The 23,619-nt window shown below is 54.1% G+C and overlaps 13 protein-coding genes across 13 annotated transcripts; 5 read left to right on the forward strand and 8 right to left on the reverse strand.

Moving 5' to 3' along the window:
* Positions 1 to 5: 5 nt before the first annotated feature.
* Positions 6 to 1,249, forward strand: SDRG_13689 (hypothetical protein). The gene is made up of 2 exons (XM_008619785.1): positions 6 to 956; positions 1,024 to 1,249. The coding sequence occupies exons 1-2, from the start codon at positions 73 to 75 to the stop codon at positions 1,223 to 1,225; spliced, it is 1,086 nt and encodes a 361-aa protein (XP_008618007.1). The 5' UTR covers positions 6 to 72; the 3' UTR covers positions 1,226 to 1,249.
* A 19-nt stretch (positions 1,250 to 1,268) lies between these two features.
* Positions 1,269 to 2,751, reverse strand: SDRG_13690 (hypothetical protein; the record flags this gene model as incomplete). Its single annotated transcript, XM_008619786.1, has 6 exons — positions 1,269 to 1,370; positions 1,414 to 1,570; positions 1,613 to 1,713; positions 1,763 to 1,813; positions 1,885 to 2,019; positions 2,065 to 2,751. 6 exons carry the CDS (start codon positions 2,749 to 2,751, stop codon positions 1,269 to 1,271), a joined length of 1,233 nt encoding a protein of 410 aa, XP_008618008.1.
* A 368-nt stretch (positions 2,752 to 3,119) lies between these two features.
* SDRG_13691 (hypothetical protein) lies at positions 3,120 to 5,830 on the reverse strand. Its single transcript, XM_008619787.1, has 7 exons — positions 5,555 to 5,830; positions 5,212 to 5,500; positions 5,033 to 5,161; positions 4,698 to 4,983; positions 4,393 to 4,642; positions 3,798 to 4,345; positions 3,120 to 3,750 (listed from the first exon to the last, which is right to left on the reverse strand). Exons 1-7 carry the CDS (start codon positions 5,710 to 5,712, stop codon positions 3,185 to 3,187), a joined length of 2,226 nt encoding a protein of 741 aa, XP_008618009.1. The 5' UTR covers positions 5,713 to 5,830; the 3' UTR covers positions 3,120 to 3,184.
* An 825-nt stretch (positions 5,831 to 6,655) lies between these two features.
* On the forward strand, positions 6,656 to 8,946 carry SDRG_13692 (hypothetical protein). The gene is made up of 3 exons (XM_008619788.1): positions 6,656 to 7,742; positions 7,965 to 8,448; positions 8,496 to 8,946. The coding sequence occupies exons 1-3, from the start codon at positions 6,982 to 6,984 to the stop codon at positions 8,886 to 8,888; spliced, it is 1,638 nt and encodes a 545-aa protein (XP_008618010.1). The 5' UTR covers positions 6,656 to 6,981; the 3' UTR covers positions 8,889 to 8,946.
* A 45-nt stretch (positions 8,947 to 8,991) lies between these two features.
* On the reverse strand, positions 8,992 to 10,768 carry SDRG_13693 (hypothetical protein; the record flags this gene model as incomplete). Its single annotated transcript, XM_008619789.1, has 5 exons — positions 8,992 to 9,591; positions 9,639 to 9,902; positions 9,959 to 10,087; positions 10,136 to 10,291; positions 10,340 to 10,768. The coding sequence occupies 5 exons, from the start codon at positions 10,766 to 10,768 to the stop codon at positions 8,992 to 8,994; spliced, it is 1,578 nt and encodes a 525-aa protein (XP_008618011.1).
* A 120-nt stretch (positions 10,769 to 10,888) lies between these two features.
* Positions 10,889 to 11,956, reverse strand: SDRG_13694 (serine/threonine protein kinase; the record flags this gene model as incomplete). Its single annotated transcript, XM_008619790.1, has 3 exons — positions 10,889 to 11,419; positions 11,466 to 11,663; positions 11,711 to 11,956. 3 exons carry the CDS (start codon positions 11,954 to 11,956, stop codon positions 10,889 to 10,891), a joined length of 975 nt encoding a protein of 324 aa, XP_008618012.1.
* A 1,242-nt stretch (positions 11,957 to 13,198) lies between these two features.
* SDRG_13695 (hypothetical protein) lies at positions 13,199 to 14,249 on the reverse strand. Its single transcript, XM_008619791.1, has 5 exons — positions 14,102 to 14,249; positions 13,820 to 14,056; positions 13,678 to 13,766; positions 13,514 to 13,631; positions 13,199 to 13,473 (listed from the first exon to the last, which is right to left on the reverse strand). Exons 1-5 carry the CDS (start codon positions 14,216 to 14,218, stop codon positions 13,285 to 13,287), a joined length of 750 nt encoding a protein of 249 aa, XP_008618013.1. The 5' UTR covers positions 14,219 to 14,249; the 3' UTR covers positions 13,199 to 13,284.
* Positions 14,250 to 14,594: 345 nt separating this feature from the next.
* On the reverse strand, positions 14,595 to 15,004 carry SDRG_13696 (hypothetical protein). The gene has a single exon (XM_008619792.1). It carries the CDS (start codon positions 14,960 to 14,962, stop codon positions 14,630 to 14,632), a length of 333 nt encoding a protein of 110 aa, XP_008618014.1. The 5' UTR covers positions 14,963 to 15,004; the 3' UTR covers positions 14,595 to 14,629.
* Positions 15,005 to 15,382: 378 nt separating this feature from the next.
* SDRG_13697 (hypothetical protein) lies at positions 15,383 to 16,416 on the forward strand. The gene is made up of 2 exons (XM_008619793.1): positions 15,383 to 15,445; positions 15,503 to 16,416. Exon 2 carries the CDS (start codon positions 15,544 to 15,546, stop codon positions 16,222 to 16,224), a length of 681 nt encoding a protein of 226 aa, XP_008618015.1. The 5' UTR covers positions 15,383 to 15,445; positions 15,503 to 15,543; the 3' UTR covers positions 16,225 to 16,416.
* Positions 16,417 to 16,547: 131 nt separating this feature from the next.
* Positions 16,548 to 17,471, forward strand: SDRG_13698 (hypothetical protein). The gene is made up of 5 exons (XM_008619794.1): positions 16,548 to 16,603; positions 16,656 to 16,715; positions 16,764 to 16,998; positions 17,050 to 17,105; positions 17,160 to 17,471. Exons 1-5 carry the CDS (start codon positions 16,568 to 16,570, stop codon positions 17,409 to 17,411), a joined length of 639 nt encoding a protein of 212 aa, XP_008618016.1. The 5' UTR covers positions 16,548 to 16,567; the 3' UTR covers positions 17,412 to 17,471.
* Positions 17,472 to 17,505: 34 nt separating this feature from the next.
* SDRG_13699 (hypothetical protein) lies at positions 17,506 to 18,608 on the reverse strand (the record flags this gene model as incomplete). Its single annotated transcript, XM_008619795.1, has 7 exons — positions 17,506 to 17,604; positions 17,656 to 17,770; positions 17,829 to 17,893; positions 17,940 to 18,065; positions 18,119 to 18,211; positions 18,257 to 18,470; positions 18,520 to 18,608. 7 exons carry the CDS (start codon positions 18,606 to 18,608, stop codon positions 17,506 to 17,508), a joined length of 801 nt encoding a protein of 266 aa, XP_008618017.1.
* Positions 18,609 to 18,782: 174 nt separating this feature from the next.
* Positions 18,783 to 19,257, forward strand: SDRG_13700 (cytochrome c oxidase assembly protein subunit 17). The gene has a single exon (XM_008619796.1). The coding sequence runs from the start codon at positions 18,813 to 18,815 to the stop codon at positions 18,987 to 18,989; it is 177 nt and encodes a 58-aa protein (XP_008618018.1). The 5' UTR covers positions 18,783 to 18,812; the 3' UTR covers positions 18,990 to 19,257.
* A 1,398-nt stretch (positions 19,258 to 20,655) lies between these two features.
* On the reverse strand, positions 20,656 to 22,051 carry SDRG_13701 (hypothetical protein). Its single transcript, XM_008619797.1, has 3 exons — positions 21,624 to 22,051; positions 21,249 to 21,575; positions 20,656 to 21,207 (listed from the first exon to the last, which is right to left on the reverse strand). The coding sequence occupies exons 1-3, from the start codon at positions 22,043 to 22,045 to the stop codon at positions 20,721 to 20,723; spliced, it is 1,236 nt and encodes a 411-aa protein (XP_008618019.1). The 5' UTR covers positions 22,046 to 22,051; the 3' UTR covers positions 20,656 to 20,720.
* Positions 22,052 to 23,619: the final 1,568 nt, after the last annotated feature.

Genomic DNA, 23,619 nt, shown 5'->3' on the forward strand with positions numbered 1-23,619 from the left:
GGAAGGCCGACCAGCAGCATCTGTTCGAGTCTTTGTGTGATATGCAATTATCCTATTGCAAGCGTTGCGGCAATGCGCGCGACGCGGGTGCTGCACACTGGCAGCAACGTCGGCCTCGCCGACTACATGCTCGTACCGTACACGCTGGCCCTGACCATGTCGTCAACAATGGCGCTCGTGACATGCGTCGTCGTCTTCAAGTGGACCAATGTCAAACAACACGCGAGCCAAGGCGCCCTCTTCATGTTCTTTGCGTGCACCGTCGTGTGGTCGGCCGTCACGTTTGTCGGCTGCATCGCCAAGTACCTCGACCGCCGCGAGACGAATTGGGACAACTCGCTGACAAAGTATACGTTCCTCGTCGCACAAATCTTCCAGGTCGGGGCCGGGCTCTGGCTTCTCGTCGCTGTCCACGAGATCAAGCGCATGGTCTTCGCGCCGCGCTCGGCTGCCAACAGCAAGCGCGCTATGCGCTTCTTCGTCGCTAGCATCTACGTCGTTTTGTGTCTCTATGGTCTGGGCATGATCCTCTACGTCAGGCTGCACTTTGGGGCTGACGACGACCATGACGACGACCATGTCGATGAACATGATGATCCCAACAGTGCGGGCTTCGGTCATGAAAGACAGCTCAACTTTTTCGAGGCGCTACAGTGGGGTCACAGTCTACTGCGCATGGCCACGGTTCTGTACCCGATCGGCATGAGTCTCTACTTTCACGCGCGCCGGTTCGACATCGAGCGTGACGGCGAGCGTAGCAAGATCTCGCTCCGTCAAGTGCAGGTAATCGGGCTCCTCAATGCAATTGCGACCGTGCCGATATGCCTCACCGAGACAAGCCATTACCATACACTCAACGTCTTCGTGCAGCTTGCGCAGTTTTTGTACTACCTTTCCGGCGCCGTGTCGTCGCTCGCCGTCGGCTACTTTCTCCCGCGCTTTCAAGATCTCGCTCCGTCAAGTGCAGGTAATCGGGCTCCTCAATGCAATTGCGACCGTGCCGATATGACTCACCGAGACAAGCCATTACCATTCGCTCAACGTCTTCGTGCAGCTTGCGCAGTTTTTGTACTACCTTTCCGGCGCCGTGTCGTCGCTCGCCGTCGGCTACTTTCTCCCGCGCTTTGACAAGCTCCTCCAGACGCCACGGTCGTCTGCTGCTGTTTCCTGCGTGAGCTCTCCACCGTCATCGGAGGGAATTTATATTCTGGAAACGCGGCAGTAATAGCATTTGAAATCCATAGCACGCAAAAGAGTCCGAAAGTGGCTTAGGCATCAAAGTCTTCGTCGTCCGGAATCGAGCCTTCAATCGTCCGCAGAACCATGCGCTGGCGGAAAAAAGCCATGTTGCGCTGGCGAAACGAAAGTGCCTACTGCACGCGTTAGACGATGGCATTGACAAAGAGACGGGACCTTGTTTTGCGCAATGTAGTCAGCAAACATGCATGTGAACATCCCGCAGTCGTGCGAGTTGCCTTGCTGCGGCGTATCGGGCTGCGATGGAAGCAGCTCCCACCCAGTGGTGTCGAACGGCGACCCTTTCTTGTGCTGGTGCTCATCGCCAAGATATCTGTGGTACTAGTGTTAGCACTCGCGACCGTGGGCTACATACCGAAGCAACACCGAAAGGCACTCGGTGCCAGCACCATTCATCGAGTCATAGTACTGGATGCGTTTCTCCGTGACGTAGATGACGGCCAAGCACCAGTGCACCTAGCTCAATCGTAGTGAATTGTGATTGTCCCATGGAAGTTGAGCAAACATTGCAGATGTTGACAGGGATGAAGACCTTATCCATGGCGAAGAGGTCCAGCTACGCAACGTGGGTTTCAGTTTTGTACACCGAGATGTCGAGAGTCGTGCCTTTCGCGTCCACCGGCGAACGTTGATAAAGTTGTAGCCGTCTTCCGAGACCTTGGAGAAAAAGAACGAGTTGAAGAAGTGGCTGCCTGGAATGCCGAGCGCAGCGCTCACATGCACGTCGCGCTCCGCGAGCATTTGAAAGTAAAAGTTGATGATCTACACGCCCATCTGTGACTTCAGGAATTCAAGGAGCGATTCGACCTCGTCGTTGAGCCACTGGCCCGGGCGGAGGCACTGAATGAGGGCGCGGGTGATGTCGACGTTGAACTTCTGGCACAGAACTTTGTTCGAAGGACCGCTTGAGAGCGCGTCTTTAACGGTCTGTTCGTCTTCTTCTGAAAGCGCAAGGTCGGGGCCCTCATCACGAATCTCGTCGATCACGTGGTCGAACATGTCGTCGAGCTCTTCCGCGATGACCTCGTCGAGGAGGACAGCCCACTGCCGCTTCGCAACCCACGCATCGTGCGCCTTTTCGATCGCACCAGATTCACGCTCGAGGCGGTACGAAGCAAGCTGGGCCTCGATTTCCGAAATCTCGCACGTTTGACCTTGTCGCGTCGACGAGTAGTTTGTCATCTCGTCATCCAGGACGCGGTGGAGCTTGCGCATGACCTGGCGCTCGAGTGGGCGGGATGGTGCGGCGCCAGATTGCGACGTCTTGCGGTGCGGTAGTTGCTTCATTGTGATGGCAAGCTGCCGAAGCAAGTCTTGGTTGTGCTGCTTCACAATCTGGACGCCGAACGGGTCCTTCGACGGCCGCACGAGCGTCGCAACCTTCTTCTTCACGACAAATTCATCGCGGTACTCTGTCGGGATCGCACCGTGGAGCAGCTTCCAGTAGTCGTGGCGACTGAGCTTTGCCTTGGACGCCCGCCGTTCTACGCCCATGTAGCTCGCGACGGTGGCGCTTTCACTGGCAGATATCGCTCTATCAAGACGGCGCTCGAGGCGCCATGCGTCCGCTTCCGCCGTGGCACACTAAAGAAATCCTCACTCATGGACTGTCGTGGCTCCCATGCTGCTCGTACCTCCGCAGCCATTTCGCTGCCCGGGATTCTGTGGCGAGCTCTATCCGGAATACCGCTCCAGCATCCGGTAGCTAGAAATGCAGTAAAATTACAGGTAAAACTATGCAATTTCCGAAATCTAGAAGAGAAAAATACTGGAAACCGCCACGGACGGAAGAACTCTCTCGAAGAGGATGCTCCAACTTCTCCACGTTTTGTCCCTCAATCTTTCAAGGTGAGAAAGTCACAGGAATTGAGCAAGTGCTATATAGAAAAAGGTCACGAGCAAGGTTCAATCAAAACGCCTGGGCCAGTTAAGCCACATAGCTGTAGAGCCGGCGGTCAGACTGGCTCCGCGTCAGGTATTCGCGCTCGATGAGACTTTCAATGCGCCGCTTGACAAGCTGAGGCGAAGGCACGAATCGTGTAGCGAGCTGTCGGGTCACTTCGGCCATAAGGTTGTTATGTTGCATCGACTTGCGAGTCTTCATGATGCGCACAATGGCCGCTTCAATGAGATGCTTGCGGTCCTCGGCGACCGTCGACGGAAGCTCGTCACTGACCGTGACGCTGGCGGGCGCATCCCCCGAGCTATCTTTGAGCGACACGAGTGGAATGCGCACCTTGTGGAGCTTCGACTTGTACTCGTGATTGACACCAAAGCAGTCGTCGTCGTCAATACCCTTGCCTCGCGACGACTTGGTGAGGATTCGAAACTTGGGTGTGCAGAGCGAAATCAAGTGACGCTTGAGCTCGGACGGCTCGATGTTGGTCGCAGCTGCAATGTCTCGGTACGTCATGTTCTCGCGGTCGTTGAAGAGCACGAGAATGCACATCTGGTACGTCGAGACCGTGAGCTCGTGGCGCTGGACGTTGGGTCCTACACAAGAGCGAAATTTGCATTTATATACGTGTGAAACGTTGTACCAGAACCGAAGACTGCTTTGACATCGGCAGAGCCCATGTTGTAGAGCCAGTTGAGCTTCCGGCCGTTGTGGCGGCCAAAATAAAACGACTCGAAGCGGTGAATCCACGCGCGGATCTCCAGTGGTGCAACGAGACCTGTCGAGAGGCAATTTTCCGTCGGCCAAAAGCCCGTCGTGAGCACTTGGACCTGCAGCGTCTGCGAGTGCTTCTTGAACCCGTCCATGAGATCCTTCGTCATCGCCATGTCTTTGAACATGCCCTCGAGCTTGGACGTAAACTGATAGCCGCACTCGGCCTTGAGCTTGGAGATCACCATCTTCTCGGCCTCGTCCGACGAACCCTTGGCGTTGAGTAGGCGCTTCGAGAGGAGACGCTTGTAGTACTCCTCGAAGACGTCCTTGTCGCTGAGGAAGCGAAATAGCCCAATAACCTTGTCGACTTGAAATTCCAAATCGTTGTCGTAGCGAGACTTGGACTTGAGGAGATCATCGAGGAACTGTGCGAGCATGAACGCGCACGTCCGCGTTGTGTTGAGAAAGGCTTCAAACCTTTGCCGTCGCGTTAGCGTATGATGGCACATGGAACGATGACGTACCCGCGCTGAATGCACTTGTAGAACGCCTTGTCGTCGCCCCAGCACTGCGTCAAGAACATTGCAAACTTGTCCTTCAGTACCAAGACGGCCTGGACAAACTGCACGGCGCCTTCGGACGGCTGGTGTTGGTTCAACTGCGTCTGGATCAAGTCGAGACCCGTCGACTTGATGTAGTTTGTGCAGCAGGACCCGATCTCTTCGAGTGCTGACGGCGGGGCGCGCTTGAAGAGGACGTACATGCGTCGCAGGTCTACAATTGTGCAATTGACAAATACAACATAAAAGCATCGGTTCAAAGGTAATACCATCGATGCGATCTTCGCGAAACATGGCCACGCACCCCGAGCCTTCCATTTCGACCAAAGCTTTTGCGTGGTTCTCAATGAGTTCGCGCTCGACAATTGCCTTGAGCTTTGCCTCCGTCGAGGCATTGAGGTACTGCAACACGCGGTTGTGCTCTTCCGAGAGGCGCTTGTCGGCCTTTTGCATAAAATCGGGGCACGTGTTTTGGTCCAGAAGTCGCTGGGCCTCGGCGTTGTAGAAGGCCGCCGTCGTGCGGAGGAACTCGGTTTCGAAATCGTCTTCGTACACCTGGTCAATGCATTAGTCGTCAAAGTGCGACCATGGTGTTCTCAAGTACCGTGTTCGTGTGGAGACCCAAGTCCACGAGCATGCTCAAGATGCCCTTCATTATCCCACGGTCGATGAGCTCGCCATTGCGCTCGTTTTCGATGTTTTGGAGAAGCATCCATCGCAGCCGATCCTTGACCTATGCGGATTTGGTTCCTCACGCATATGAGCATGAGATGGACTACATACGTTCGGGTGACGGGCAATCGTATCCCGGAAGAGGAGCAAGCCCATATCGTAGATCGGGACCTTGCGCTTTCCGGGTACGTACGTGCGATCCATGTACATCAAGATATCGCGAATCATGGTCATCGTGATTGTATGGTCCGTCCAAGTTGCGTAGAGCTCGAGCAGAAGCGATTCGTCCGGTGCTTGGATCACGCGGTCAGCGAGTTGAACGAGATGCTCCGTGACGCACTCGACGACGCCCGCGTAAAGCATGTCTCCGTGCTTGTGCAGCACCATGTTGTATGAGTTCCTACGCATACGGGGGTTCGTTCACAGAAGCGGATAAAGAGACGCATGCTCGTACCGGTAGAGCTCCTCGAACGAGAGGAGCGACGCGTTGTGGCCATGGATCTCCTTGATAGCGCATCGGAGGGCCTGCCATGTCTCCTTGGCCTTCGTGACATCCATGCCCACGTTGCTGCGGAAGGGCTTCACGACGAACTTCTTGCGCCCGGCTTCCATCGTCGTCGGTCCCTGTCGTCCGTCCCCTGTGCGCGATCTATGCGAGTGCTCGGAAAATGTGGGCAAAGGCAATACCTTTAAGAATTGATACAGCTTGGTCGCCTGGTGCCTGGCAAAGTCAATATCTTCGAATGGCTGTATCGGATCCACTGTTGTGTGTGGTGCTGCCAAGAAAGGCTCATCGTTCATGGCACAGCATGATTTCCAAGGAGTGGCTCGTGCTGCGTAGGAAGGGTGGTAAAGCCCCCATGATCCAATAACCGGCAGTGCTTACACGGACAAAGCTGCAAACCCGAGAGTCCAGTACATCGAAAACGTAGGCTGACTGAGCTTTGACAAGGAATTGCTATCAACTGTTTGCGCACTATGGCTATCAACCTGATGCGCACCACACTCGCAATCGTTTAATTTGCGGCACAGCAACGATTTCCTAACAAGTTGTAAAGGTGTACCTGAAGAGAAGACTATGTTGTGATTCACAACAGGGTCTTCTTGTCTTACCACTACTGTACTGTATTCTTATAATATTTCGCGATATTTCGCGCTACAGCACAGCGCAGCAGTGCGTCGTTCACTTCTTCTTTGACAAGGTCGCGAAGAGCAACGTAAATGTCGACCGATCGTGACCATCGTGCTCTGAATCGTTTGTTTCCAAAACATCGTTTCAAAGTCGGGCAAATCAATCACAAGGTTCTGCACGCGTGAAAATAGTCGAAGCCATGCTATTTCACGGAAGAAAATTAGAGTTTCGTGGCGAATTCCTACCTGGGTGTGGTGACGAACTTAACGGCGAAAACTTTCAAGTGCATGCGACACATGAGCCTGCCGAATGTATTCTAGGCAAAACCATGTCTCATTCGGTGCCATTTAACGCGAGACTTTCGAAACACTTTGCCGGGACTTTCTTGAAATGTGGAGATACGGAGCGCATTGTAGCTCATCCCGACGAGCCACCGCAACGCGTCGCAGTCGTACGTCGCAGGGCCGCCTTTGCGTCATCAAACATGAGCGCATCTTGCATGAGTGTCATTACCTCTAGAGCCGTCGCTGTTCCGATGCCTACCAATAGGAGTCGATGCAAGTGGCCCTAAAGATGACCCGCAAAGAAAGGTATCGCCTCTGGGGCCGAGACCGGTGGACTGCACCCTGAACTGCACCTGCGCGAGCGCAGCCGGATTCCCGAAGCCTACAGTGTACTTGTCGATGCGCCGATCACTTCCGTGCCATCAAAGCGACCAGGATCCGGATAAAGATAGACAGCGCTAGGGTATGGTATACAAAAACGAAGAGTCGATGGGTCGAGTGACTAGATTGGGCCATACACAGTTTCGATATCCAAGGCAGAGGAGAACGATGGCCGCATCGCTCGACGAGATCGTGCACAACAGCCGCGCCGTGACGGACGGCCTCAAGAAGATGTACATCTCCAAGATTAAGCCGCTCGAGAAGAAGTACCTCTTCGACGAGTTCCACTCGCCATTGCTCAGCGAAGCCGACTTTGACGCCAAGCCCACGGTGCTCATGATCGGCCAGTACTCGGTCGGCAAGACGTCCTTCATCGAGTACCTTCTCGGCCAAAAGTTCCCCGGTGCGCGCGTTGGCCCCGAGCCCACGACCGACCGCTTCATGGCCGTCATGTACGGCGACGAGGAGCGCATCGTGCCAGGCAATGCGCTCGCCGTCTCACCGGATCTCCCGTATGGCGGCCTGAGCATGTTTGGTACGTCGTTTCTCAACAAGTTTGAAGCGTCGCAAGTGCCATGCAAGCAGCTCGAGCACATGACCGTCATCGACACGCCGGGTATCCTGTCGGGCGAGAAGCAGCGCATTTCGCGCGGCTACGACTTCGTGCAGGTCGCCAAGTGGTTCGCCGAGCGTGCCGACATGATCCTTCTCCTCTTCGATGCGCACAAGCTCGACATTTCGGACGAATTCCAGCGCGTCATTGAAGTCCTCAAGGGCCATGACGACAAGATCCGCTGCGTTCTCAACAAGTCGGACCAGATCGACCAGCAAAAGCTCATGCGCGTGTACGTATTGTGTGTATGCATGAGAATGATGCAGCACGCGAGGACGAGAAGGCCCCATTGCGCAGGGGTTTTGAGGCCTCCCAGAGGCCCCTGAAACCAAACCCGCTACGTCGTGGTGTGATTGCCGTCTATGTACGGGCGTTCGCACTGTGATCAGAGCGTGCTGCTTTCTTTTTGGGATTCTTGCTTGGTCTTTGAAAGCTAATGTTGGCGTTTGTGTAGGTACGGTGCACTCATGTGGTCCATGGGCAAGGTCATGAAAACTCCGGAAGTCATGCGTGTTTTTATCGGGTCCTTCTGGGACCAGCCACTACTCTTCAACGACAACGCTGCCCTCTTCGAGAAAGAGCGCAGTGACCTCATGAGCGAGCTCCGGAAGCTGCCGCACAACGCTGCGATCCGCAAGGTGAATGAGCTCGTTAAGCGTGTGCGCCTGGCCAAGGTTCACGCATACCTCATTGGCCACCTCCGCGACCAAATGCCCATGATGATTGGGAAGGACCGCAAGCAACAAGAGCTTATTGCGGCCTTGCCGCAGGTCTTCCGTGAGGTCCAGAAAAAGTACAACCTCCCGCCGGGTGATTTCCCCAGCCTCGAGGACTTTCAGAAGAAGCTCGAGGAGCGAAAGTTTGACAGCTTCAACAAGCTGCAGATCAAGATGATCCAGGACGTCGAAGAGCTCATGTCGCGTGATATTCCCAAGCTCGTACGCATATATGGGTACAAACGATGTACGATGAGCCACGTGTGTAGATGATGGCGCTGCCCAAGAAGGACGGCACGAATGTTCGCACCGACTCTAGCGACTCGATCAACCCTTTCCTGTCCAAGACACTCGACTGGGTCGTCACACCTTTCAAGGAGGAATATGACGCCATCTTCCGCACGCTGAGCGTCAACTCGATGGGCGAGGCCAGCGGTATGGCGTGTATGACGCCTCTGCTTGCCACGGGCTGCTCCCAGGAGCTGCTCAAGGTCATTTGGGATCTCGCCGACGTCGACAAGGACGGCTTCCTCGACAACGAGGAGTTTGCTCTTGCCATGTACCTCTGCCACCAAGTGAAGGACGCCAAGGACACAGGCTTCGAGCTTCCGAAGGAACTTACGGAGAACATGTACCCGCCAAGCCATCTCGGCCGCAAGTAGTCGGCGTAGCATTGATCTTCTCGTTCATATATATCTCGTCGATCATGTTGTTTGCTCCTCTTGCACTGCACGACACGTGTAGCTTGGGACGGAGGTTGTATGGTTACGACGGCGCCGTCAGCAGAAATTCGTCCTGGGCAGCTTCGCGCAACTCGTCGTAGGTGAGTGCGCGTTCATCTTCGTCGAGAAGTCGCGCTCCCGAACTACTAGACGTCTCGGCCACAGGTAAGCTCGCAGGAGAAATCGCGTGCTTGGACTTTGGCTTGGCGGCGCTATGAGTGGCGGCTGGTGCTGGCGTAAGCTGCGCGATGACGCACTTTTCGATCGTTTCGAGGTACTCGAGCATGTTCGCGTCCGTAATGTCGGTAAGGCTACCGTGAGACGGCGTTTTTTGCTTATCGGTTGTTTGATGCAGGAGCGTAAAGATCGAGTGCACGGACGCCTTGATCCGCCCGAGACGCACGCACGTCTCGTCGAACTCGGTATCCATCTGGGTGTTGCGCTCGTCGATGGACCGCAGCTTGGCACTGAGCGCACGAAGGTGCGTCTTATCAAGGACGCTTGCGCCAAGTCCTTCCTGCTGCTTGTACGCTTCGAGCGCCGCGACCGTCCGATCCAACTCAATGCGCACGTCGTCCACTTCTTTGTGGAGGCCTTCAACGTGCTTGAATTTTTTGAAGTTGTCTTCGTCCTTGCGCTGAATCTAGCTCAAAATGACAAGGTCCGTCCACACTGGGGCTGAAGGATTACTTCAAGTGTTAGCCTTTCGGCATCGGGGACGCCAGTCTCGGCAAAGATGTGCTCGAAGAGTTGTTGGTACTTGACAGCTTCGGCGCTCGAAGCGCTCGCCATCGCTTTATCGTACGCAATCTTCCATGACGAGAGTGCCGAGGCATGGTGCAGAGTCAGCTCCTGGTCAGGCGACAGCTGGCCGCTGACAATCTCGGCTTCGGGGGCCAACTCAATTGCCCGCGCGAGCTCCGCGGCCTCGTGGCTTGACGAGGCGATGAGCAGCTACAGGATTCGATGGAATGGTGCTTCGCGCATAGATATGCAGAAGTTGCACGCACCCGAAGCTCGCGGAACTCTTTTTCATACGACTGCTGCTCTGCGTCGACGAGAGCTTGGAGTTCGTGCACTTCCTTATCAATCTGAACTTTGCCTGAGACGCTGCGAGCGAGCTCAGACGTCGCCGCTTCCTATCGATTCTATGCATTCCAGTACACACACCTCGCGATCCAACTTACGAGGCGCGCTTTGTACTCGAACGTTTCTCGCTCGAGTTTCTTGTAGATACCATCAAAAACGACCCGGTCGCGCCGGACCTTGTCAATTTGCTGGCGCAGGTGCTTGTTCACGGAGTCGACTTCGTTCTTCTTGACGAGTGATATCTCGAGCCGGTTCTACTCCCATGTCTATACATGTAGTAGACTGTTTTGACCCATCCTCACCTCAAGGGCGCGGAGGCGACGCATAGCAGCGGCAGCTGACTCGAGCTTTTCGCTTTGCACGAACTCATCGCGGACGCGTTGTAACTCGTCATGGTGCCGACGGATCGCAGCCTCAAGCTTGACGATCGTGCGCTTCTCAACCTCGATCTTCTGCGTATATGACGTGCTCTGCTTCTGGAGGCGCTGGAGCTTTTCCTGCTTGGCCGCACCCATCATCGTCTTGGCCTCGCGCAGCTCGATCGCAAGCTCTTGCTTGAGGATCTGATTGCTTTCGTGGATCTGCCGAATCACCGCTCGCTGCTCCTGGACTGTGTATCGCTTTGTCGTTGTGTCGTCGGTGTCGAAGCGCAATCCCGACTCGTTTACTTCATCGTCATGCGTATCATCATCTTCATCGTACGACTTGGACACGCGACCATCAGCATCCATGCTTCGCTGCAAAAAGAGAATGACGACTGCTCAAGATATATTGAAACGACAAGACGAGGAATGTTTGAATCAGGCTCACACATTACAGTAAACGCCACACAGAAAGACGCGTGAACCCAACTAACAAGGCGGCATTAGCCGAAGCACGTCACCGGCGCGGAGACGCGTGGCCGGGTTTTTATCCAATAGGCCACGCAGAAGACTCTTGAGATCGTCCGAGACCGATTCCCAAACGGGTTGCGAGAACTCGACAGGGCTGTGACACACGTTGTGGAGGATCTCGGCCTCGCTAAGCGATCCGCGCGGGTCGAATGGGTGGCAGCCCGAGAGCATGATGTACAGAATGCACCCGAGGGACCACATGTCCATCGCTGCCTCGACCTTCGCGTGCGGGGTGCTAAGCATTTCGGGCGACCAATACGACTTGGTACCGCTCTGCGGAATGCTCGAGAGCGTGATGGCGCGCTTTAGCGGCATTGAGCTGGCACGTGGGTTCGGGATAGTCGCGGATCCAAAGTCAATAATCTTGACGCGCGCGCTCTCGTCGTTGGCGATCATGATGTTGTCGGGCTTCAAGTCGCAGTGTACCATGCCGTGCGTGTGCATAAAGTCCAGAGCTGACGCAACCTGAGTGAGGATGCTTCGAGCAGCCTAAGTTTGCATTTTAGTCCTGCTAGCGACATCGACGTCAACGTACGCCATCGTGGAGCCGCTTGCGCTGTTGTACGTAATCAAAGAGCGTCATGCCGTCAACGAACTCTACGACGATGTAGTGGAAACCGTCGTGCGTGTAGTAATCGTTGAGCTCAACGATATTGGCGTGGCCGCCGGCCATTTTGACGCAGCTCAAAGCCGTGCGCTCACGCGTCGCCTCCTCGTAGCAGTCAGCAATCACCTATTCACAAACAATGCGTGAGATATTGATGAGACCCTGGACATCACCTTGACGGCAGACAACTTGTTGTTGTCCTTGTGAATGCACTGCATGACCATACCAAAGGCGCCAGAGCCGAGTGCGCGAGAGAACACAATGTCGTACTCGTCGTCAAAGACCCGCGAGGATGTAATCGCTCCGTCATTTTGTGTAGGCGAGCTAGACACAAGCCACGTGGCGCCAGCAGTGGCTGCGACGCCTAGCAGAGGGAGGTAGTCGCACTGCTCCAGGCGGCAGGAGAAGCGCGGTGCCATCGCAAGGTTCCAGAAGCCGCGCTTCGTCGGTCGGTATCGGCGTCGGATCGTGGTGGCAGCGGCTCGAAACATCACTTTGTGGGCGACATCCACCTCTGCAGCGGCCGCGCCTGGCTCTCTTCCAGCTGGGTGCCGTCTTTCCAGTGGCGGTTCCATTCAGTTTTTATTCTGCTACTTTGAATTTTCACTCGGTAACTCTATGTTTGTGAGCTAAACCTACATTAAAATGATATTAAAAATGACGCTGTCGCCATGTCTATTTTACACCAATCGGGGCGTCGCACCTGCTAGATTCCTCAAGGCGCGGATCTGATTGGCTACTGCGACGGCAAAATCACATTGAGCCTTGGCCAAGCACAAGCAGCAGCCACCGAGACCGCACCGAGACTGTAATTTCCTGTCGAATTTTTCGCAATTGCACGAGTGCACACCAAGGGTATATAAGAGATGCATCTCTTATATACCCTTGTGCACACCTACCGGTACACTCTTACAATTGTAGCTCGCACATGTGTGTGTAGTAAGCCGTTGCTCTCGATTTACTGAAGACGTCAACACACTGTCCGGCAGTGAACTGAGGGCTACCTGTACTGTGACCATTGGTTGCGTTGTTAGCAGGCAGGAGATATCGACCGCATCCCTAACATCTTCCTCGTCGCAGGTAAGCTCACTCGTTAGCTCTCTTCGGGTATCCACACCAGCACAATAAGCATCGCGGGACGCAACCCCAAGCGTCGTTTCTTGGGTCTGCTGTGCGTCAGCGTAATGATCGTAAAAGTGATGTTCATGAGAGCTTCAAAAGCTCTTTCGGTCTATTATGCCAAGGTCTACAAAGCTGTCGACAATACAATAGGTCGATGCTGAGGATCATGTGCTGCTGCTGGGCGCGTCGAGTTCCTCGGCTTGATAGCGCAGGATCGACCGTGGTAGCGCGATGATGCTAAAAATGCTGTCGTTGAAGGCTTGGACCGCCGAGTACTTTGCACCTTCGCACGAAATGGCGATGATAGTCGTGATTTGTACCTTCTTGCTGAGCGGAAGATCGCGATCACGGATTTGGATGTCATCTTGAGAATATCTGGGTCGCCTTCATATTGGTGGGCGGCGAGCATTGGTCAAGGACAAATTGTCCTTGACCAATGCTTTTGAGTACGACGCATTCGAGAAGGCCAGAGGCTTACGTAGTGTGACAGGAAGGCGTGGCAGCCAAGGTGTACAACAAATACGAACGTTCACAGTGCTTGCGTTGGCGGTGTGAATGAGTGATGACGCTACTTTCTTTTCATGGCAATGCAATCCATTATAGTTGGTACGATTGGCGATATCGTTTACATGAAAAAATCATCGTCATCACCAGTGGCCACGTTGCCCTCAGTGTCGGCAACAACCTGGACGTTGGTTTCGTGCTGCTTGCGGCGCTTGCTCTTGTGCTTGGCTTCAGCCAGCTTGCGCTTTGGCTGCTTCATCTTCTTGGACGCCGCAGTGTCGTCATCGTTGTCCTCATCCTTCGCGTTCTCCTAGATTATTTTAGATAACGGTATAGAGCGTTTGGCCCACTTCGTCGGATTCTGCCGCTGACGACTCCTTTGCGTCGCAGAAGCAGTAGTTGTCGAAATCGGCGTGTGACTTCTGTGCCTTGTACGCTTTGATCGCCGCCTCCTTCAACTCACCTTGCCTAGTCGCGTGTGTGTACACAACTCGTATGCAGTGATTCTCTGTACCGAGCAAGTTCGTCGTCAGAATGCTGTTTTTTGGTCTTCTCGGCGAAGAGGTTGATGTATTTTTCGCCCTTGGGGTAGTAAAAAATGTACTACATCGCAGCAGGAGTTATCAGCACCACGGAATCCACTTATTATACGATACCATCATGTCTTTCTTCGCAGCCTCGTAAGCTTCCTCCAACGCCTTGGTCCGTGTAGCCGTGATCTGCGCCTTCAGTTTTTTCAGCGTGCGCATGACGCGTCGCCGGTCAAAGAACTTGACTTTTCTGTACTTGAGCGAGATTTCGCGCTCAGTCTCTTGCTGCAGCTTGGTTTCCACCTGCGCTTGGAGGTCGGCGAGCTCCTGCGTCTTGGCTGTGCGAATGTCCTCGGGCAGCGTCTATAATCGTTTAGGCATTGGAGAACGATGGAATCAATGACGTACGTCCTTCTTCAGAAGGCGCTCAAGATTGCGCAGCTTGTTCTTGAGCGACAGGGTCTTCTTCTTGGGCTTGGCGCCCGCCTTCTTTAAACGAAGGATCGTCCCTGCAGTCGGTGCCATCTTGTTGCGTTTCCAGATTGATGGTTGGCGGAATAAATCTGTGGTCTTCGAAGTTCGGTATCGAAGTACGAAGCGTTTGGCGATGGGCTTCTGCGATCTTTTGCCAAGGCGTTGGTGGCCAAGGAAGTTGTCCCGCAAGATGAAAGTGGCGGCAAGAGGAATCGATTTTGCTCGCGAGCACCGATATGTCTTAATAGTTATTACACGTGTATGACATGCAATCATAACCTTTGTACCCCATCTCCAGCATGAATGCTCCGGGCGATCGACAGTGTCTTTTCTCCAAGGTCAAGTCGCTTCAATCAGTCTCAACCACCGCAGGGCCGCACGTTGCAGTCTAGAGATAGCTGCCATACGACAATTCAACAGGAATGCATCGTACTTGCAATGCAGGATACATTACACGTTGGTTTACCGCTTCTTGAAGCCATACTTCTTCCGCTCATAGAAGAGATCGGTCTTGGAGCTGCCAACGTTGACAATCTTTGGGCAGCCGTCGCGATCCTTCTCAAGTTGCGTGCACTCTCGACAATAGTACGCGTCTGAGATACCAGGCCCGCCGCAGATGACGCAGCGGCCTTGGTACGAGCCGTAGTTGCACTCATCACAGACGCGCACAAGCGTCTGAGGCTTGACGTACGAGTCGCAGATGACGCACTTACCGTCATCCTTCTCGCAGAGGCGGCCGATTGCAATGCCGGGCTGCTTGCGGCACATGATGAGGTCGGGGTGGTGCTTGGCCATTGTTCGGATTTGCGCTGTGTGGTGTCAGCTAGGCAATACAGTATTTTACTACTATATATATAGTGTTGTGCATTGACGGACAGAACCAAATTGCTGTAATAAGCAGCATTATTTTATAATATCTTGTTTTCTCTATTTCTGTGGCTGGCTTGCAGGCTCCCGGCTAAAAATACTTGAAGCAGCTGCGGTCGTATCGCTGGCATTGAATAACTTGCTTTTTGTATCAGATGGCACAGGTTTTTTTTAAACAGACCGCGTGGGCTGCTTGAAAAATTCAAAACCAGCTGGGGCGCACACTTTCGGCTTTGATTGGCGGAGTATTTCTCGGGAGCCAATGAAATCACTATGCGGGGTAGGGGAGAACGCGGGGCGCAAAAAGAAGCAGCGCCTTTTAAGCCGCCGGTAGTATACTATATTCAACGTCAGTTCAAATTTCTCTTTGGCGGCGTCTATACTATAGATAGACCCTGTGAAGCCGACGAGGTACTGGAACGGCATGCTGCCGACGAAGCTGGTCATCTCACGGGAATGATGCGATAGCTACGATATCCACCATTTACGCCCAAGAAGACACGATCAAGATGGACTCGCCGCACTCGGCCAACGAAGTCTGGGGTGATATGCCCCCTGTCGTGAACAAGAAGAAGCGTCGTCTACAGAAGAAGGCGCCCGGTGCTCCCAAGCGAGGCAAGTCGCCGTACATCCTCTTCTCGATGGACAAGCGTGAGGAGATCAAGGCGACAATGCCCCCGAACTCAAAGGTCACGGACGTCATGCGTGCCATTGCTGACGCGTGGAGCAAGATGTCGGAGGAAGAGAAGGCGCCATGGAAGCTCTCGGCCGAGTCGGACAAGCAGCGGTACGAGGAAGAGATGGCAACGTACGACGGTCCCCTCCGTGTGCCCAACAAGCGCGCCAAAAAGCACCCGAACGCTCCCAAGCGTGCGTCGTCGGCCTTCCTCTTCTACTCGCAAGTTATGCGCCCCCGCATCAAGGCTGAGCACGCTGACATGAAGAACACGGAGATTTCCAAGCAACTTGGCGAAGCGTGGGCAAAGGCCACGAAGGCCCAGAAGGCGCCCTTCGTCGAGAAGGAGAAGGAGGACCGTGCCCGCTACAAGCGTGAGATGGAAGAGTGGAACAGCAATAAGACGGAGCGAGAGTTCCAAGAAGCCCAAGCGCAGCAGTACAACCCGTCGCAGTACGGCTTTGATCACTTGGGCCACTTCCCGGCTGAAGAGTACCATGGCACGGATGTCTAAACGTGCTCCGGTAGCACACCCTCTTTTTGCACAGTGTAGTTTGTCATACATCATCCTCTCCCGAGTTACTCTATAAAATGCTGCATGTTCACCCTGCCTTTTCTCGTTGTTGTGAGTCTTTAGCTGAGTAGGGATAGTGCGCGTGTCCTCCCGCCGGACGCAGTTGTCTGATATACTTAAATACATCTGCCGCGTGGAGCCATTGCCCCATGGTGGAGCTCATGCTCATGCCGCGTGGGCGGTTGGAACGAATGCGATATCCACCGGATACGTTAACCGGCTGGATCGCATGCTTGCTATTTTTGCACCCAATTTCATTTTGGCGTCTCGAAGACTTGCGACGATGGAAGCACTCATCGGTCAAGTCCATCTGCCGGCGGTAGCATTTGAATGATGAACCAAGCTCGCGCTCACATACATGAGTTGCGTAGGACATCCAGAGCATGTCGGAGCGGGACTTCCTTGCAAAGACCAACGTCGAGCTCGCCTTTGTAGCCACCAGACCCCCCTTACGGGCATTCTAACTCCAATACCTGTAGGGCCTGACGCGCGACGAAGCCATTGCTCGGCGGCTTTTGCACGGCGTCAACCGCGTGACGCCACCCGTAAACTGTCCATCGTGGGTCTGCTGCCTGCTGCCATGTATTCTCCGGACAGAGACAATGCGACTATACACGGCCAACTGCCCGAAGGAGGTTACCGTCGTTCGCAGTGGCAAAAAGCTCTGCATGGACGCCGCCAGCCTCGTCTTTGGCGACGTTGTCATGTTTAAAGGTTCGTGGACATTCGAAGAAGTCAGCTCCATTCAAGGCAATGCGCATGTAGCTGGAGACGTCATCGCAGCCGACTGCAGACTCTTGGAATGCTCCGAAGATTTTACGGTGCGACCGACACGCCGATCCAGATTTATTGATATAGTCTAAACGTTATGGTAGGTGGAGATGAGTAGCCTGGCCAACGAACGCAACCCGCGGGTCGGCACCACCGAATGCACCGACAAGGATCAGGGCATATTGAGCCGCAACATGGTGTTCATGTCGACGACTATCATCAAAGGTGACGGCGTTGGCGTCGTCGTGGCCACAGGAGACAACACCATCTGGGGCCAGCTCATCTCGAACAACACGTGGCCGGCGGACGCAGCACAGTCATCTGAGTCGGATCGCTTCATTGCGAATAAGGTCTAGCAGCAAATTTGCTTTACTACCTTATGAACGAGACAATCAACTATGTGTGTCGTGAATGTGTTCAGGTGGACAAATGACGTCGAAAATGCGAGGTTTATCGGCGGGCTGGAGCTGCGTTGCCTCCTTGACCTTGGGCTGCCGGCGCATCACCGCCTTGCAAGAGCACGATCAAGAGCGGCACAATGATGTACCACTACGAGGTGCAGATCGCATAAGGAGGGACGTATGAACGACAGGGACTCACGTATTTGCGGAAAAAGCTCTGCTGCTCCTCGGGCTCGGGCTCGTTCTCGGAACGCACAGGGGCAACTCCAGGAGGCGCAGCCACCTTTGTGGCGGTGATGACGATGCGCGGGACTCTAAGAGGCGAATGCCGTGAGTTTGATCGATCATGCCATGCCTCGTAGCCAAGTTTACTCAGGGCCATCCGTTGCGCCAAAGATGGCGCCAGTGCTGTAAAAGGTGGCCTCCTTGAGAACGCGCTACCAAGAAACTGATCTCAGCCGTACAAGTATCCCTACCACGAACCTTAGCGACATCACTGCACGTCTTGCTGTCAACGAAGGGCGTTCGGAACTCAATCGAAATCAAGTGGCCGACTTCGTTCACATGGAACGCTAGGTCCTCGCGGAAGCGCGCCTTGACTAGGTAGCACTATGGTGCAATATGAGAATCACGCAGCCATTGTCATAACGGAAACGCCGTACGGCAGGCACGGAAGCCACGACAAACGGCGACTTCGGGTTGCCTGGCTCGGAGCGGGCGCGAACCGTGTAAAACCCGTCTTGAGCCACCAGTTTCTAGGCACACATGACGATAGGTTGGAATGAATCATCAGGGCAAACCTGAAATGCGGACCGCTGCTGCTCGTTGAGCGTAAGTTTCGACGGGAAAATGGCCGTTGGTTTAGTCGGGGCAAAATCAATGTTGACATCACCGCGGGGCGAGAAGGTGCCGATCATACCATCTTTGGCGATGGAGTGCTCAAGGTCCAGCGTATACCCGCGCTTCGAGCGCACGGTCTCGATATTGAGCTCGACATCCTCAAAGTCGTTGCGGCTACGATTGAGACGTTCGCGCGCCGGTGTTATGGCATCAATCGTCGTACCTCGACTTCTCCTGCTCGCGGGGGTCGCATACAGCGAGCTGGAGCAGACCAGCGAAGCACAGCGTCAGGAGTACGAGCGTCGTCTTCATGCTTGCAGCCACAAGAAGCTTGAATTGACGTCCCTTGAGCGTTGCTGCAGAGACGCACCTAATTCTCCATATTGGTGCGCTTTTCCGAGGCACATCTCGACCAAGTGCGCTGCTCTAAGTGCGGTGGTTCTTTTATGTGCCCGCTTGGCCAATGGTAATCTACGAAATTGCCATTCGCGAAGAAACCAACCGCGCAGCGTTAGCATGGAAGACAAGAACGGACCCGTCGTCGGCAAGTCGGGCAAGAAGATCTGCTGCTCCTGCCCCGAGACCAAGTCGGTGCGCGACCTCTGCGTTATCTCCAAGGGTGAAGAACACTGCGCCGACGTTATTGAAGCTCACAAGCAGTGTCTGCGTGCCGAAGGTTTTCGCATTAAGTAGGGACGACAAGCAAGCGAAATCTTTATGTACTATCCTATCCTCGCTGTACGAGCATTGTGTTTAGTCTTGGCGCGCACTGCAAGCAATCGCATAAGACAACGTACATCATGGGGACAGGAGCCGGTTCGGAGCATAGTGACCGACATATTGCTATAACAAAACACACCCTGGACCACACCAACGGTGGTAGCTGCCCTAGCTGTGTGCATGACCAGATCGTTGGCGCCCATAAGCACCAACAATTGTACAATTGTAGCTTTCCATCCGCATGTGATGTAGATCGTTCCGCGACTTCGCTTACCTTCGCACGGTTTCAACCACTTCAACCAATGCCGGTAGCACCAGTTCGCAAGAACCGTCCGTAAAGAGCCCAAGTCCTTATCAACGGTGCTGGTGGTCCACGCCGAACTGAATCTCGGCAACGCGGAAACAAGTTCGAGAAGGGTCGCACAGTTCATGTCGCCATCGTGGCTTCAGCGGAAGGCACAACGCTGCGTATCCGGATGGCTTGTTTTGGTGGCACGGTATCCGGGTATTTGAACGCAGGCCATGCGATCGACTTCGCCGGTGACCCGTGTGCTGTACCGCGAGTTGCTCCGGAGCGCCTATCTTCTCGACAAACACGCAGCAGTAAAGGCGCTTCTGTGCCCCAGCGAGATTGCTGACAATGCTATATGCTACAAGGCTGTCATGGGATTACACCAGCATCAACTGGTACATCTCGTGCTCCAGGACGACGGGGCCTCTCATTCACAAGATCTGCTGTAGTGTTACTGGCCGTACGAGTCGGCTACTCATCGCATGCGTGCACTCTTTCGAACGTCCCCAGCTTCATCAGAGGCGCTCGACGCAGCCTTCCGTGGTTTGCGCTACCTCAATGCCAAGCTGCATCTTGCTCGGGAGCACAATTTGCTGCACGTCGAGTCAGACGAGCTACCCTCACGCCCTCCCCGCATTACAACGTAAGATAGCGTCGCCTCTCGCAACGGTTGACGCCTGTGAGTAGAACTATTCGTCGGGGCGTTTTTTTGATCGCTCACCCTCTGACCGTGCGGCCGTTTGAGCAGAGCGTGGTTCTGCTGACGCGCCACGACACAAAGGGCACGAAGGGCGTCATCATCAACGACAAAGGTGACGCGAAACAGTCGTCGCTTGGTAGCTACCCAGTCGAGAGTGCGCTTCAAACCGCTTTTCCGTCGCACCCGATTTTGTTTGGTGGTCCTGTTGCGAACAACTCAATTCAGGTGCAACCTTCACGCATTCATAACCTATTCCTTACGTACTAGTATGTAGTTCTTGCATCAACACGCCGAGCTTGGTGGCAGTCTTGTAACGCCTGACGAAGTGGATACCCCGCTCTTCATTCAGCACGACCTCTCGCTGTTGGTCAAGCCTGCCCACGCCAACATCGACCGCAGCAAGGTGCAGTCGCACTGCTCATCTTGTCATCAGCCTTGTCAACCAAAGTTTCTATTGAATAGGTCACGTTCGTCCATGGCCATGCATCTTGGGTCCCAAAGCAGTTACAACGCGAACTTGATACTGGTGGCTGGCTCATGGTGGAGGCACCTCTAGCGTTGGTGCTCAATCCACCAACAAACCTCTGGACGCATATGCTCCAAGAGCTCGGCGATGAACATGCTGCGATGAGTCGCATCCCGAGATCTGTCGACTTCAATGTGCCCCCCGAAGGCAAGACAATTTAGTAGTATCGTGAATATACGCTGGTACTTATGCCTCCTTGAGCTGTTTTTGGAGCACGTAAATGAAAAAAGGTTTGGCAACACTCGGCGCGGCAGCGCTTGGCGAAAGTTCTTGGCACTCGAGAATTTCCCACATGTGATGGTCCGAAGTTGTTGGCCAATCGAGGAGGCCGATGCGGTTGTTTGGGTTGCCATACGTTAGAAGAATCATGGCCCCCATCGGTTGCAGAAGCCGCATGCATTCACTCATGACGGCCGCGGCATCCGGGAAGTCGGCGGCGTTGTCACTTGTTAGCGTCTTCCAAACGTGCGTGCCGGTTGCGAGGTCAGTCTCGGGCGCCAAAAGCATCGTATCCAAGCAGCCTTTGTCGACGATACAAGCGACAGAGTTGTCGCCAAACCCTGTCATCTTGGTCATGTCGGCGGATACAAAATGCACCGAGGAGTCCGCATATTTCGCTTGCATGTTCTTGACGACGTTGGCTGCGTAGTCGGTGGCCGTCACATTGCAGAACCTACGTCAAGGTATCGTGCTGCTCGCGGGAATCTAACGTACCCGTCCTTCTCCATGTCAATGGGGAGCGTGCTCGCGCCACTGCCTGCGATAAGCACAGCGTCCGATGGCACTGCGTAACGCCGAAAGAGGTCGCGCATGATCGCATACGAGCAGTACCAGTCGAATTCGTCTTCGTCTTCGTACCGGCTTTCCCAGTACGTTTGCTTTCCGAGCTGAATGAGCGAGATCTTGGTCGCGTGCGGTCGCACAATCTCGTCTCCAGCTGCCATTGTGGCCACTGGCCAAATCAGCGACAAAAGCTTGCCCGTGTCAACGCAAAAAAGTGGCGCGACTTGGACGTTATTGTTGCTCTTGCCACAACGCAGACTACCATAAAATGTCGTGAGGTGCGTAGTCCGAGAGACAAATTTGTACATTGCACCGACGTCATCAAGGACGTAGTGGTACAGGTCGGACGCATTGTGGCCAAACTTGATGCTGTACGCGCAATGCACAAGATTCACGACGATATCATCCACCGTCGCCACCTCTGGCGCAAAGTGCGACGTGATCTTCTGAATCTTGTGGCGCAGAGTCTCGTTCGTTTCCAGCTCTTCGCGCGCGTTGCGAGCCGTCTGGAAGAGCCATGCATGATCGAGGACCCAAATGCCGCTCTCGGGCTCTGCGGATCTTGTTGCAACAATCCTCGTCTTGCCATCGACGACCTCGCGCCGCAGTAGCGGACAGCCATAGTCGTTGGAGAGAGCCTTGAGCAACGCTTCCTCGCGCAAGTGGATGGGAACATCGTAGTGGCTTAACTGAGCAGCATGCCGCTCCATGAGCTGCTCCATTACCATTGGAGCTTGTAACCAAGTGACAAGCGCCATCAATTTCGCTCGCAAGTATCCGGATATCAGACGAGTACCGCATAAACTGTGGGGAACTAACAAACGTGCCTAATAAAAGCGAAGAAGAGAAGAAGAGAAGATCGACTTTGGAATGACGTCCCATCGTCTCATCGTCCCGTCGTCCCAAGGATTCCCTTGCGTCGTCCCATCGCCATGTCCTTCGAAAGCTGACCTTCTATCGTGGTTGAACGACAAAAATAGATGCCGCATAAAACCATTTGATGTTTGTATAGGCCCCATAAAGGGGCCTATTTTCGGCCTAATTTCTACCAATAGCCGTGCGCTAAACCACCAGATACAATCCGGATACTTGTCAGCCAATGCCTATGCTCGATGAGGATCGCCAGCCAATGCCTATGCTCGATTTGTGATACTCGAATAGGCATTGGCCAGTGATCCCGCTAGACGGTTGCCACAAACTTTGTGGCAACCGTCTAGCTCTGCTGCAAGCTCATGACGACTACCCTTTAAATGGTGGGACTATAACACACGTGTGCCTGTTAAATCGAAGAAAGAGAAGAAAAGAAGGAGGAAGTTCGATATGACATGGCGATCTTGTGCAAGCGGTACTCTGCGCGCGGCGGGAGCTCATGGCGGATGCTCCTTTACATGCCATGCGTGGTTTACATGCTGGTGTTTGTATACCTGGGTGGCACCTTTTAAATGCGCCTATAAACTCTAATTTCTACCAATTAACGAGCGTAAAAGCCTTGTAGCCAATGCGGGTGTTGCACTGGGCGAACGCAACACCCGCACTGGTCAGTTTGGCCCCCTCACGCAGGTTTTTTGACCAATTAGAATCGTTGGCGCCGAGTCTAGAGAGCTGGGTATTGAACTCGAGCGTTTACTCGCGGAGTTCATCAACCCAGCAATCTGTGCTTACGCAATGATGCTGCTACTTTTCTTCGATAGTAATGCCCTGTGTGCGACCCGATATGGCGGCTCGTAGAGTCTCTAGTTATCACTACCCTACAGAAGCTCATAGATCACGACGAACTTCTTGAGCATCATGTACTGCCTAGTGTAGGTATTGCTCATGAGGATCGCGAGACCGTAGCTCGCGTTGATGCGTGTGGCAAGGCTGGCAGCTACCCGTGGAATCGATCGGAGCACCGACCACTGATGAAGAACGATGGACTGTCCGTCAAGCCCTATTGGGTCACGGCTTTTACTGAGCAGCAGTAAAGCAAGCTCACTCGCGCTCCATGTCGCCAAGCACGAGTGTGCTGAAGCGCCAAAACGCTTGCGCGAAGATCGCGATCTGACGGCTTCGAACTTCGTGTTACCGAATTATTTCTTTTAGACCAATGCGGGTGTTGCATTTGGCAAAAAATCAGCCAATGCGGGTGCCCAAAGGCCGTGTTACGACGATTTTAGACCAATGCGCGTGCGGGATTTCGCCCACCACCTAATTGGTAGTCCCCAGATAAGCTCATGGCGTCCGCCCGTCGGTCGTGCACTGTTGTCGGGCTCAACGACCGGCAGCTCGACGACCAGCAGCTCGACGCGACTGACTGAAGCCT

Source organism: Saprolegnia diclina, assembly GCF_000281045.1.
Source record: "Saprolegnia diclina VS20 unplaced genomic scaffold supercont1.62, whole genome shotgun sequence".
Classification (NCBI taxonomy): Eukaryota; Oomycota; class Saprolegniomycetes; order Saprolegniales; family Saprolegniaceae; genus Saprolegnia; species Saprolegnia diclina.

Excerpts from the sequence above, each read along its gene's own strand:
- SDRG_13689 (XM_008619785.1), top strand. The coding sequence starts at position 73 with ATGCGCGCGACGCGGGTGCTGCACACTGGCAGCAACGTCGGCCTCGCC. Across the intron at positions 957-1,023 it reads CGCTTTCAAGATCTCGCTCC|CCATTACCATTCGCTCAACG; the intron begins GTCAAGTGCAGG and ends CACCGAGACAAG.
- SDRG_13691 (XM_008619787.1), bottom strand. The coding sequence starts at position 5,712 with ATGGAAGCCGGGCGCAAGAAGTTCGTCGTGAAGCCCTTCCGCAGCAAC. Across the intron at positions 4,984-5,032 it reads TGGGTCTCCACACGAACACG|GTGTACGAAGACGATTTCGA; the intron begins GTACTTGAGAAC and ends TGCATTGACCAG. Across the intron at positions 3,751-3,797 it reads CAAAGCAGTCTTCGGTTCTG|GACCCAACGTCCAGCGCCAC; the intron begins GTACAACGTTTC and ends GCTCTTGTGTAG.
- SDRG_13692 (XM_008619788.1), top strand. The coding sequence starts at position 6,982 with ATGGTATACAAAAACGAAGAGTCGATGGGTCGAGTGACTAGATTGGGC. Across the intron at positions 7,743-7,964 it reads CAGCAAAAGCTCATGCGCGT|GTACGGTGCACTCATGTGGT; the intron begins GTACGTATTGTG and ends GCGTTTGTGTAG. Across the intron at positions 8,449-8,495 it reads CGCGTGATATTCCCAAGCTC|ATGATGGCGCTGCCCAAGAA; the intron begins GTACGCATATAT and ends CCACGTGTGTAG.
- SDRG_13695 (XM_008619791.1), bottom strand. The coding sequence starts at position 14,218 with ATGGCACCGACTGCAGGGACGATCCTTCGTTTAAAGAAGGCGGGCGCC. Across the intron at positions 14,057-14,101 it reads AGCGCCTTCTGAAGAAGGAC|ACGCTGCCCGAGGACATTCG; the intron begins GTACGTCATTGA and ends AAACGATTATAG. Across the intron at positions 13,767-13,819 it reads CTGCGAAGAAAGACATGATG|TACATTTTTTACTACCCCAA; the intron begins GTATCGTATAAT and ends GCTGCGATGTAG.
- SDRG_13696 (XM_008619792.1), bottom strand. The coding sequence starts at position 14,962 with ATGGCCAAGCACCACCCCGACCTCATCATGTGCCGCAAGCAGCCCGGC.
- SDRG_13697 (XM_008619793.1), top strand. The coding sequence starts at position 15,544 with ATGGACTCGCCGCACTCGGCCAACGAAGTCTGGGGTGATATGCCCCCT.
- SDRG_13698 (XM_008619794.1), top strand. The coding sequence starts at position 16,568 with ATGGAAGCACTCATCGGTCAAGTCCATCTGCCGGCG. Across the intron at positions 16,604-16,655 it reads GTCAAGTCCATCTGCCGGCG|GACATCCAGAGCATGTCGGA; the intron begins GTAGCATTTGAA and ends TGAGTTGCGTAG. Across the intron at positions 16,716-16,763 it reads CCAACGTCGAGCTCGCCTTT|GGCCTGACGCGCGACGAAGC; the intron begins GTAGCCACCAGA and ends CAATACCTGTAG.
- SDRG_13700 (XM_008619796.1), top strand. The coding sequence starts at position 18,813 with ATGGAAGACAAGAACGGACCCGTCGTCGGCAAGTCGGGCAAGAAGATC.
- SDRG_13701 (XM_008619797.1), bottom strand. The coding sequence starts at position 22,045 with ATGGTAATGGAGCAGCTCATGGAGCGGCATGCTGCTCAGTTAAGCCAC. Across the intron at positions 21,576-21,623 it reads CTTGATGACGTCGGTGCAAT|TCTGCGTTGTGGCAAGAGCA; the intron begins GTACAAATTTGT and ends ATTTTATGGTAG. Across the intron at positions 21,208-21,248 it reads ATTGACATGGAGAAGGACGG|GTTCTGCAATGTGACGGCCA; the intron begins GTACGTTAGATT and ends ACCTTGACGTAG.